This window comes from Salvelinus fontinalis, chromosome 1, assembly GCF_029448725.1.
Source record: "Salvelinus fontinalis isolate EN_2023a chromosome 1, ASM2944872v1, whole genome shotgun sequence".
Taxonomy (NCBI): Eukaryota; Metazoa; Chordata; class Actinopteri; order Salmoniformes; family Salmonidae; genus Salvelinus; species Salvelinus fontinalis.
The window spans coordinates 76,400,810-76,413,105 of record NC_074665.1 but is presented as its reverse complement, the minus strand read 5'-3'; the positions used below and the strand labels follow the sequence as shown (position 1 = coordinate 76,413,105).

The 12,296-nt window shown below is 42.4% G+C and overlaps 1 protein-coding gene across 1 annotated transcript; it reads left to right on the top strand.

Moving 5' to 3' along the window:
• Positions 1-2,635: 2,635 nt before the first annotated feature.
• On the top strand, positions 2,636-8,884 carry LOC129862188 (transmembrane protein 130-like). Its single transcript, XM_055933604.1, has 8 exons — positions 2,636-3,561; positions 3,663-3,751; positions 3,842-4,010; positions 4,300-4,445; positions 4,592-4,673; positions 4,960-5,162; positions 6,382-6,494; positions 7,061-8,884. The coding sequence occupies exons 1-8, from the start codon at positions 3,554-3,556 to the stop codon at positions 7,229-7,231; spliced, it is 981 nt and encodes a 326-aa protein (XP_055789579.1). The 5' UTR covers positions 2,636-3,553; the 3' UTR covers positions 7,232-8,884.
• Positions 8,885-12,296: the final 3,412 nt, after the last annotated feature.

Here is a 12,296-nt window from a genome sequence, read left to right as displayed (position 1 = left end):
TCTCATGGAGTGTGACAGTTGAAGTAAGCTCATGAGGCATTTATATTTTTCAAGAATCAGTGGATATATATATATACACACACTACTGTTCAAAAGTTTGGGGTCATTCAGAGATGTCCTTGTTTTTGAAAGAAAAGCATTTTTTTGTCCATTAAAATAACATCAAATTGAACAGAAATACAGTGTAGACATTTTAATGTTGTACATGACTATTGTAGCTGGAAATGATTTTTTATGGAATATCTATGTACATTATCAGCAAGCATCACTCCTGTGTTCCAATGGCATGTTGTGTGAGCTAATCAAAGTTTATGATTTTAAAAGGCTAATTGATCATTAGAAAACCCTTTTGCAATTATGTTAGCACAGCTGAAAACTGTTGTTCTGATTAAAAAGCAATAAATCTGTCCTTCTTTAGACTAGTTGAGTATCTGGAGCATCAGCATTTGTGCGCTCGATTACAGGCTCAAAATGGTCAGAAACAAAGAACTTTCTTCTGAAACTCGTCAGTCTATTCTTGTTCTGAGAAATGATGGCTATTCCATGCGAGAAATTCCCAAGAAACTGAAGATCTCGTACAACGCTGTGTACTTCTCCCTTCTGTCTCTAACCAGATGGAAAGAGGAGTGGGAGGCCCCAGTGCACAACTGAGCAAGAGGACAAGTACATTAGAGTGTCTAGTTTGAGAAACAGATGCCTCACAAGTTCTCAACTGGCAGCTTCAATAAATAGTGCCCGCAAAATACCAGTCTCAACGTCAACAGTGAAGAGGCGACTCCGGGATGCTGGCTTTCTAGGCAGAGTTCCTCTGTCCAGTGTCTGGGTTCTTTTGCACATCTTAATCTTTTCTTTATATTGGCCAGTTTGAGATATGGCTTTTTCTTTGCAACTCTGCCTAGAAGGCCAGCATCCCGGGGTCGCCTCTTCACTGTTGACATTGAGACTGGTATTTTGCGGGCACTATTTAATGAAGCTGCCAGTTGAGGACTTGTGAGAAGTCTGTTTCTCAAACTAGACACTAATAAACAGCCAAGTTAATAAACAGATCACTGACCATTTCGAATCCCACCATACCTTCTCCACTGTGCAATCCGGTTTCCGAGCTGGTCACGGGTGCACCTCAGCCATGCTCAAGATACTAAACGATATCGTAACCGCCATCGATAAAAGACAGTACTGTGCAGCCATCTTCATCGACCTGGCCAAGGCTTTCGACTCTGTCAATCACTGTATTCTTATCGGCAGACTCAACAGCCTTGGTTTCTCAAATGACTTCTTCGCCTGGTTCACCAACTACTTCTCAGACAGAGTTCAGTGTGTCAAATCCGAGGGCCTGCTGTCCGAACCTCTGGCCGTCTCTATGGGGGTACCACAGGGTTCAATTCCCGCGCCAACTCTTTTCTCTGTATATATCAACGATGTCGCTCTTGCTGCGGGTGATTCCCTGATCCACCTCTACGCAGACGACACCCTTTTGTATACATCTGGCCCTTCTTTGGACACTGTGTTAACAAATCTCATAATGAGCTTCAATGCCATACAACACTCCTTCCTTGGCCTCCAACTGCTCTTAAAAGCTAGTCAAACTAAATGCATGTTTTTCAACCGTTCGCTGCTCGCACCAGCCCGCCCGACTAGCATCACTACTCTGGACGGTTCTGACTTAGAATATGTGGACAACTACAAATACCTAGGTGTCTGGCTAGACTGTAAACTCTCATTCCAGACTCATATTAAACATCTCCAATCCCAAATTAAATCTAGAATCGTCTTCCTATTTTGCAACAAAGCCTCCTTCACTCATGCTGCCAAACATATCCTCGTAAAACTGACTATCCTACCGATCCTCGACTTCGGCGATGTCATAAACAAAATAGCCTCCAACATTCTACTCAGCAAACTGTATGCAGTCTATCACAGTGCCATTCGTTTTGTCACCAAAGCCCCATATACCACCCACCACTGCAACCTGTGTGCTCTTGTCGGCTGGTCCTCGCTACATATTCGACGCCAGACTCACTGGCTCCAGGTCATCTATAAGTCTTTGCTAGGTAAAGGTCCGGCATATCTCAGCTCACTGGTCACGATAACAACACCCAACCGTAGCACACGCTCCAGCAGGTATATCTCATTGGTCATCCCTAAAGCCAACACCTCCTTTGGCAGCTTTTCCTTCCAGTTCTCTGCTGCCAATGACTGGAACGAATTGCAAACATCGCTGAAGCTGGAGACTTATATTTCCCTCACTAACTTTAAACATCAGCTATCTGAGCAGCTAACCGATCGCTGCAGCTGTACATAGCCCATCTGTAAGTAGCCCATCCAATCTACCTCATCCCCATATTGTTTTTATTTACTTTTCTGCTCTTTTGCACACCAGTATTTCTACTTGCACATCCTCATCTGCACATCTATCACTATCAAAATAAATATTAAAAATGGTTTTGCAGAGACACACTCACTAGACTCTATCCACACTCACACACATACTCTACACTGACACTCCAACACACACACACACACACACACACACACACACACACACACACACACACACACACACACACACACACACACACACACACACACACACACACACACACTTTACATAGCTGCTGCTACTCTGTTTATCATTTATCCTGATGGCCTAGTCAATTTTACCTCTACCCACATGCATTACCTCAATTACCTCAACTACTCGTACCCTTGTACTTGATACAGCTACTCCTTGTATATTGCCTTGCTATTATTTTTTATTGTGTTACTATTTCCTTTTTATTCAGCAAATATTTGTTTTACTTTTTAACTCTGCACTGTTGGGAATGGGCTCATGAGTAAGCATTTCACTGTAAAGCCTACACATGTTCTATTCTGCGCATGTGACCAATAAAATGTGATTTTCTAGGTAAATAGGAGGAAAAAATTGAGTTGGCCATTCCTAAGACGTGTCCTGCACATTTTTGATGTGGGTCATAAAGTCAATGAGGAAAATCAATTGTCCTACCTCCCGAGTTGGCCAGCGGTCTAAAGCACTGCATCTCAGTGCTTGAGGCGTTACTACAGACCCCCTTGTTTGAATCCAGAGTGTATCACCGGCCGTGATTGGGAGTCTCATAGGGTGGCGCACAATTGGCCCAGAGTCCTCCGGGTTCGGCCGGTGTAAGCCGTAATTGTATATAAGAATGTGTTCTTAACTGAATTGCCTAGTTAAATATAGGTAAAACAATGTTTTGTTATTTAATACCTCCACTATCAACAGCGACTTCCAACACGTTAACGTTTGAGTCATTTAGCAGACCCTTTTATCCAGAGCGACGTACAATAGTGAGACACAACAGCTTTTTGTATTCTGACACATATGGTTAAAACGCATGGACATGATTTCAAGCTATTACGTATATCTGGGAAACATAAAGGGCATGAACAATTTGCTGGCATCGGCTGACAAGGCATCTACTATCGGTTGGCCATCTGAAGACTGTCCCCATTTCTCAATTTCTTAGTCCTGAAGTATCCTACACCATTTTCCTCTTCTGTGAGCGGACAAGCGCAAATGTATCGGTAAATATGATGTGTTGTATGTGTAATATTTGGGCAAAAAATCAGAATTTTATTACAGTAAATGTAACTTCATTTTTTTAACTTCTGGTTTATGATTTCAGAAATATAATTGGGTTGGTCATCATGTCACTTCCACTGATTCTGAGCCCCAACGTTTTGGGGCTCGCAACAGACGGTTTGAACAATCTTCGTAGGTTTACTTTTACGCATAACATTATTTTAATACAATACGTACAAAGAAAATGTATAGTAAACTCATGTTTTTTACTTTTTTACTCAGAAAATATTGCAGGGAAGCTCAGCTTCATTCAGAGGGAAGGAAATGTCACTTATCTGCGGGACAAGGAGCTGGCCACGGAAGTTCCAACCGAGACAAAGTTTGAACTGTTCGATCCAAGGAACACTTTACGCTCCGCCAGATTCACCTATACCTGGGACTTCGGCAACGGGTAGGCCTATGTGGACTTGCCTGTTTATCATCGAATGCATGTTTTGTAGTTTAGGCTATATATTTAAATATCATGTGGTTGTTTTATTTTTTCTTTATTTATTCGATGTTGTGTGATGCTGTTTTTTACTGTAAAGATTAGTGTTGTTTTCTGTTGTCTTGTCAGTGTTGAATGTATTCCATCAGGGACCACGTTAGAAACAAGTGGAATTGCTTTAACCTGTTATCCCTGGGTTGTCCTCAGTGAATAATTTTTCCCAATCAATCAATCAATATTCTGGTTTTGTAAGAGAGGTGCTGAAGGGATCGGAGCCGTCTGTGCACTATAACTACTCATCCTCTGGAAACTACACTCTGCGGCTGAGAGTAGTGACCCAATTGAACAAAACCTCTACTCCACTAACTGGGGTATACAGCATGGACGTTACAGTTTTGGGTAGGTAGACAGCATACATGTCATTGTTGTTCATAATTATCTGGTTTGAAATAGTAGAGTTTTTAAATATCACATTCGGTTTACCATACAGTAAGTGACACCACAACATCAATGTAGGTGTATTGCATATCTCTGCTATTTTCCAGACGCCATCAGAAATATTGAGTTGAGCCCTTTGAGTTTCCAGGTTTCCAGGAACAACAGTCTGGCTGTTCATGTGGATGGAAGGTGGGTACAATTTCTCAGTAGGCCACACAATTAACACACGCAACATACTTAACATGTATAACACATCAAAGAATCAGATCATTTATTCTCTCTCTCCCACTCTCTGTTTCCCAGTCTTCCAATGTGGGTGTGCTGTATTTATTCTCATCATCTCTCTACTCTCTCTCTCTCTCTCTCTCTCTCTCTCTCTCTCTCTCCCTCTCTCTCTCTCTCTCTCTCTCTCTCTCTCTCTCTCTCTCTCTCTCTCTCTCTCTCTCTCTCTCTCTCTCTCTCTCTCTCTTTCTAGTCCTCCCATGTGGGTCTGTTGGAGGTTTCTACAGAACTGTGTATCAGCAAACCCTACAGGCTGTCACCTGACCATGCTGTATGAGAACACCATGATACTGAACCACACCTTCACAGCTTTAGGAGACCACTGTCTGGACATCAGCGCCCGCAACGACATCAGCAAACTGCAGACCTCCTACAACATCTTTGTGAGGAGAGATCGTAAGTCTGGTGTTATCATGTGGTCTGTGGAGATTTGGTCCACATTAGTCACGCTAGGCAGAAGCTACAGGATAGTACAGTACAGTACACACTTTGTCCTCTCACTTTTTTGGGAAGGCCCAAAAAATTGTCAAAGACTCCAGTCACTCAAGTAATACTGTAGACTTTTCTCTCTGCTACCACGGCAAGCGATACCGGAGCGCCAAGTCTAGGACCAAAAGGCAGCTTCTACCCCCAAGCCATAAGACTGCTGAACAATTAATCAAATGGCCACCCGGACTATTTACATTGACACGCCCACCCCCCTTTGTTTTTACACTGCTGCTACTCGCTGTTTATTATCTATGTATAGTCACTTTACCCCTAACTACATGTACAAAATAACTTGAGTAACCTGTACTTGTATATGGCCTCGTTATTGTTATTTTTATTGTGTTACTCGTTATTTTTTTGGGACTATTTTTATATTATTTAGTAAATATTTTCTTAACTTTATTTCTTGAACTGCATTGTTGGTTAAGGGCTTGTAAGTACGCATTTCACGGTAAGGTCTACACCTGTTGTATCCGGAGCATGTGACAAATACATTTTGATTTGAATACAGTATAGACGGTTTGATATAGTACAAATTATCCATCTATTAGTAGTGTCCCTCAGCAGTTCTGGTGGCACAAGAGGTTTTGATGAGAATTTACCTCTTTAGATTTCATGGTTCTTCCTGTAATCTTCAGCTGAACCGAGTGATAGTGTGTTCAGATCATTGAAAAGACGTCAGTGGGACAGTGGCCAGGGTTGAGGAATGCAGCTAAGGAGTTCTGGAGGAGAGCAATTTGACAGCAGGACCCACACCCCATACTGCATTTGTCTCCTGTGGTGAATTGATTTGTGCTGGATGATATGCGTACAGAGGAGTTTCAGGAAGCTTGTGACCTAATTTTAATGCATAACAAATAGATTGTTTGAAACCAGAGACTGAAAGAATGATGAATGATGGTTTGTGTAAATAGGAACATGATTCAATGGTGCACAAAGTTAAGACAAGAGGAGACATGCTAATAATCATGTATGCATATACTCGGGAGTATGACAGTTACTAATTGGGAGTTAATTATAAAAAGAAAATCAATTCTGCTTGCAGAACTTCTGACCATTATTCAAGCTTGTCTGACTGCATCATGTAATACTGTAGAAAAACAATTCTCTCTTTGTCTTCTTATAGCCTCCATTAACCTGCTATTCACCCTGACATGTACTGGGATCATCTTGGCAATACTCGCCTTCATCACTGTTATAGCCTGTCGCACTAAGAATGGACACAACAACAAACCACAGGTAGGAGACTGACAGAGGGACTTGTTGAAGAATGTTAGGCCCTGTTTCAGTACTTATCCCAAAGAAAGGAGTTTATTCTACAATATGTCCACATGAGGATGAAAAATACCTAACAAATTGACTCACGATCAACTCCAAAAATTGTTCGTAGCAGTAGAAAGCTCTGTCAAGCTGTGTTGTAGTACTCAAGTACAGGACTCAGTTTTGTTTCAGACTCGACTCGACTTGACACAATTCTCATGACTCGTGACACGACTCGGACTCGACCAGCAGCAATGATAGATAACTGTATTATCTAATCACCCTTACAAACGTGAAACATTGTAATGAAATTTAGCTTAGCAAATGGTTGGACTGCGGCTTTTAGCACTACCAAAGAACTCAGACTTGGATTCGGACTCGGGGTTTACTGAACTCTACATCACTGCTGTCAAGTCATGGGGATCTGCACAGTTTTTTTGTTCTTGTTCAAAATGAAACTACTAAGAAATATTCAGACAATGTAGCCCTACAAACACCAAAAATCACTTGTGTGTCAGTGTAAATATTTATTTTTTATTTTGCAGATGTCTAAGTCCAGTAACGCCACTTACTCCAGCATGAACATGGAACTGCAGCCACAACAGGACTTCCCTGATATCAGTAGTGATCTCTATGTGTCCAGGCCAAAGAAAGAAGAGGTCCAACGCCTTCTACAGCACGGGACCAGATCTGTCGCCAAATCCTACCGCAACTAGTCTTCATTTACACACTTTGTGACGGATTCAAGTCAAATGTTAATAGTTTGCTAACAATGTATAGTTTGAGATGAATATATGTCACCAGTAACATTGAACAACAAATTGTCAGTGATGTATTACCGATGTAGATTACATTCCTCTGTCTGTGTGGATTTTATACTTACACTATTTTGCCTTTGATGATCTCATCCTCAGACCCAGCCAAAAGCCAAAAGCCTGACCTCAAAAACTAAATATCCATCCAAGGGTTTTAGAGGTTGAATCCCACTATGATAATTGATGACAGCTGCCAGTAACCCTGTAGAGAACTGTCCTAATGTGTATTATTACCCAGTGATCTATATATACGCTAGGTGACTGATCAGTGGTGCTGTGTTGAATCCACCGTGCCTCCATTTTGGCACTCCCCCACCATTGTATAAACATTTTGGAAGCTACAGCATTTATTCATGTCTACATTCATTTTTGCCACATTTATTCTATTACAGACACCTTATCGCATACCTTTAAATTATATTTCATGACTAATGTTACTGTCCCCACTAAAACAAAAAATACTTAAATACATGTAATTTTGTCCTTGAAACATTTATTTGAAATACTGTAGAGTTCCATTCATTCCTATGGAGGACTGCTCCTACTGGGGAGTGCCAATATGCAGACCGACGGCTTCAAAGCCTCTCAATGGCAAATAGATAGCATAAGCAATCCAGTTTTATATATACATTGTTGGTATTACCTAATCATACTGGCTGTCACCACAGATGATCCATTATATTGACCAGATACTCCATTGGCCACTCTAAGAATTAAAAGAATGTCTTCAAAAATGTTAGGCAGTTGGGAGGAAAAGAAATCGGGGAAGACCGTTCTAGCCAATGAGAGAACAGATACACGGGCGTGATAACATGCAGAACCAATGAGAGAGCAGATACACGTGTGATAACAGGCAGAACTCTGATATAAGGGGCTTTTTTTGTCACATCCTACTAATATCAGTACAGTCATAAAAACCTAAGCTTTACAAAACCTCTATTAGATCAAATAAGCCACAGGTTGAAAATAAGCCATTACATTTTTGGTTAACCAAACCCGACACTCTCTTTGACCTCCATACAAAAAACTTGGCTTGGTGAGAGGAAAGAAACAACAACAAAACGTCACCTGCTGGAGAAGACAGATTTTGGGCCGAGTTATCCCTCTGCTGTCACCAAACCCACCTTTCAGTCAGGGCTACAGAGATGAATTCATGACCAATGACAATGACCTTGATTGACAGATGGCTTTAGCTTACATTTTTTGTTGTTGCAGAAATTGTATTTTAATTTGGGTTTGGGAGTGTGACTCACCAACATCTTTAGAAAATGTTAATTTCATTTACAAAATGTTTTTATGGAATGCCAAGAAACTCAATGATGAAAGTAAAAATAAATCAAGCGTCATTGTCAGTAAGAAGTGTTGTTATATATTCAATGTTATACACTGGTTACTGTCCCCCAAAATTGATGTATTTGTTGGGTAATCGACATCTGTCGCCGTTATTTCTACATATTTATCTTGCTGCTCACGACTGTACCAAAGGTATTATGTGTCTGAATGGTATCTTACAATACAATCTAACTTGAGTTGTAGGCCTACTTCATGTTATGCACCCACAATCATTAAATAATATGAATTGTTCTTTTATGTATTTTTCTATATGATATATATTTTTCTATTTTTACCACTTTATGGTATAATGTACCCCAATTGAACAATGCAGAGACAGGATAGAAGATTAGTCAAAGTGAATGTTCGCAGTGGTGTAAAGTACTTAGGTAAAAATACTTTAAAGTACTACCTAAGTTTTTTGGGGGGGGTATCTGTACTTAACTATTTATATTTTTGACAGATTTTACTTGTACTTCACTACAATGTACTTTTTACTCAGTACATTTTCTCTGACACCCAAAGTACTTGTTACATTTGGACTACTCTGCAGGACAGGAAAATTGTGCAATTCATGTACTTAGGGTACTAGGGGGTAACTAAGAACAATGTATAATTGCTGACAAAAAAAAACTATGTTTGGATGAAAATTGGATTGTGGATGAAGGTCATGCTGAGGCGAATAAACTATCAAGGGAAATAAATTTCCCCCCGGTAGAATATTATGGCATAGGGTTTCACACAATTGTGTTCAAATCCATTTAATCCATTTCATTTAGAAATTCTTTAGTAAGTAATACTTAAAAGCTAAGTCTAGTTGTCTTATTTTAATTATTTAAATCAAATATTGGGGGAAATGGTGTTGCACATGTCACCATTAATAGGTGCACTATGAGGAGATTTGATGTAAAGTCTCTCTTTTTAACTCACCTGCACATTCATTTTCTTTGTTCTTTGTTTGTTGATCCTTTTCCATACAATACATTATGTACAACTGCACTAAATATGATTGAATCCCAGCAGTCTTTAAAATGACATTGTGTCAGGACCCGGTGCGAGAAACAGTCACTAATAATCGGCAGAACCCAGAAGATGAGGCAGACACAGCAGTACTAAAGATGGTGGTTTAATAAAAGAACAAGATCTTCAGGCAAAGAATATAAATCCACAATGTCCAAAATAAAGCCAAAAGGCAAAAAATTGATATTTTCCAAAATACAAAGAAAATCCACAAAGTGGTAAGAACAGCAAGGGAAAAAACAAACCTCAAAAGACTAATCCAAAATACACAAGAACAAAACCAGAGAACCTCTGGAAAATCCAACAAGAGAAAATATATGTTCACAACAAGGCTTGGGCTGGGGCTGGGTGCTAACATACAAACACTGAGCAAAGAACTGAGGAACACACAGGGTTTAAATACTAACAAGGGAACGACATACAGGTGCAAACAATAATTAGAGCAAGGAAAAAACAAAAGGTTCAAAAAAAGTGCAATGGGGACATCTAGTGACCAAAACCAGAAAAGTCCTGGCCAAAACATGACAGAATCCCCCTCCTAGGAACGGCTCCTGACGTTCCTACCAGCCTTCTCAGGGTGGAGGGCCCTGAACTGACGAATGAGGTCAGGGTCCAGTATGTCCTTGGCAGGAACCCAGGAGCGCTCCTCGGGACCGTAGCCTTCCCAGTCCACCAGATACTGCCAGGACCGCTGCACCCGGCGGGAGTCCAGTATCCGGTGGACGGTATAAGCCGACTGGCCTCCGATGATACGGGGCGGAGGGGAAGGTCTGCCTGTCGGGATAAGGGGAGAAAAAACAACAGGTTTTAATAAAGAAATGTGAAATGTGGGATTGATCTTAAGGGATCTGGGTAAGTGCAGGCGAAAAGTAACGGGATTTACTCTCCTGGCAATCTTAAAGGGACCGATAAATCTCTGGGACAGCTTGCGAGACTCCACCCGTCGCGGTAATTTTTTTGTTGAGAGCCATACTCTCTGGCCGGGGTACAGGGTAGGACCGGGACGGCGACGTCTGTTGGCTTGTCGTTGGTACTGCTGTGAGGAACGCAGAAGATTAAGACGGGCCTTCTTCCACGTAAGCCGACAGGGTTTGATGAACCTCAAGGCTGAAGGCACTCTGACTTCTGCCTCCTGGTCCGGGAACAATAGAGGAGCATAGCCAAACTGACACTCGTGCGGGGATATACCAGTGGAGGACGAGCACAAGGTGTTGTGCGCGTACTCGGCCCAAACAATGAAGGATGACCATGTGGACGGGTTGTTGGAAACCATACATCTGAGGGTGGTTTCCAGCTCCTGATTCATCCTCTCAGTTTGGCCGTTGGACTCCGGATGGTACCCTGAAGATAAACTGGCCGTGGCCCCTATGAGTTGGCAAAAGGCCTTCCAAAACCTAGAGGCGAACTGGGGACCTCTGTCGGAAACCATATCTTGCGGGATGCCAAAGACTCGGAACACATGGTTAATCACCAACTCAGCTGTTTCCTTGGCAGAAGGTAATTTGGTCAAGGGAACAAACCTGGCCGCCTTAGAAAACCTGTCGATGATGACTAGGATAGTAGTATTACCATGGGACGAAGGAAGGCCAGTAATAAAGTCCAACGAGATATGGGACCAGGGTCGGTGGGGAATAGATAAAGGAGTCCTTGAGGGCGGAGGTGAGAAGATTTGCCCTGGCAGCACAAGGAACAGGCCTTGACGAAAGTGGCAACGTCTTCTTTTATGGTGGGCCACCAGAACTTACGCTGAATGAACTCCAAGGTGCGACCTACGCCCGGGTGACAGGTGAGGCGAGAGGAGTGCCCCCACAGAAGGACTTGGGATCTTGCTGCCTTGGGAACAAACAACCGATTGGCAGGACCTCCTTTAGGACCCGGTTCGATGGCTTGAGCTTGTCTCACGGTATCCTCAACTTGCCACGAGATTGGAGCCACGATCTTAGCGGCAGGAAGAACAGTCATGTCAGTATCTTCTCGAATGGCAGGAGAGTAGACTCGTGACAAGGCATCCGGTTTGAGATTCTTCGACCCGGGTCTATAGGTGAGGATAAACTGGAATCGGCTGAAGAAAAGAGACCATCGAGCTTGTCTGGAGTTCAACCGCTTCGCCTGCTGGATATACTCCAGATTTTTGTGGTCCGTAAGCACTTGAAACGATTGAGAAGCCCCCTCGAGCCAGTGTCTCCATTCCTTCAATGCCATCTTAACCGCTAGGAGTTCACGATCCCCCACATCGTAATTCCTCTCGGCCGGGGTAAGCCGGTGAGAGAAGAAGGCGCAAGGATGAAGCCTCTTGTCTTCACCCCTCTGAGACAGGACAGCTCCAACACCAACCTCTGATGCGTCTACCTCCACCACAAAAGGTTCATCCGCCGTCGGTAGTGTCAGGATGGGAGCAGAGAGGATGCGCTGCTTGAGTCCTTGGAAGGCCGTCTCAGCTTCTCTTCCCCACAGAAACCTTGTGTTGCCACCCTTGGTTAAAGCTGAGAGAGGGGCTGCCACCGAGCTGAAGTTCTTGATGAACTTGCGGTAGAAGTTAGTGAAGCCCAGGAAACGCTGAACTTCCTTAACGGACTTGGGGGTGGGCCAATCCGCTACCGCCCCTACCTTCTTG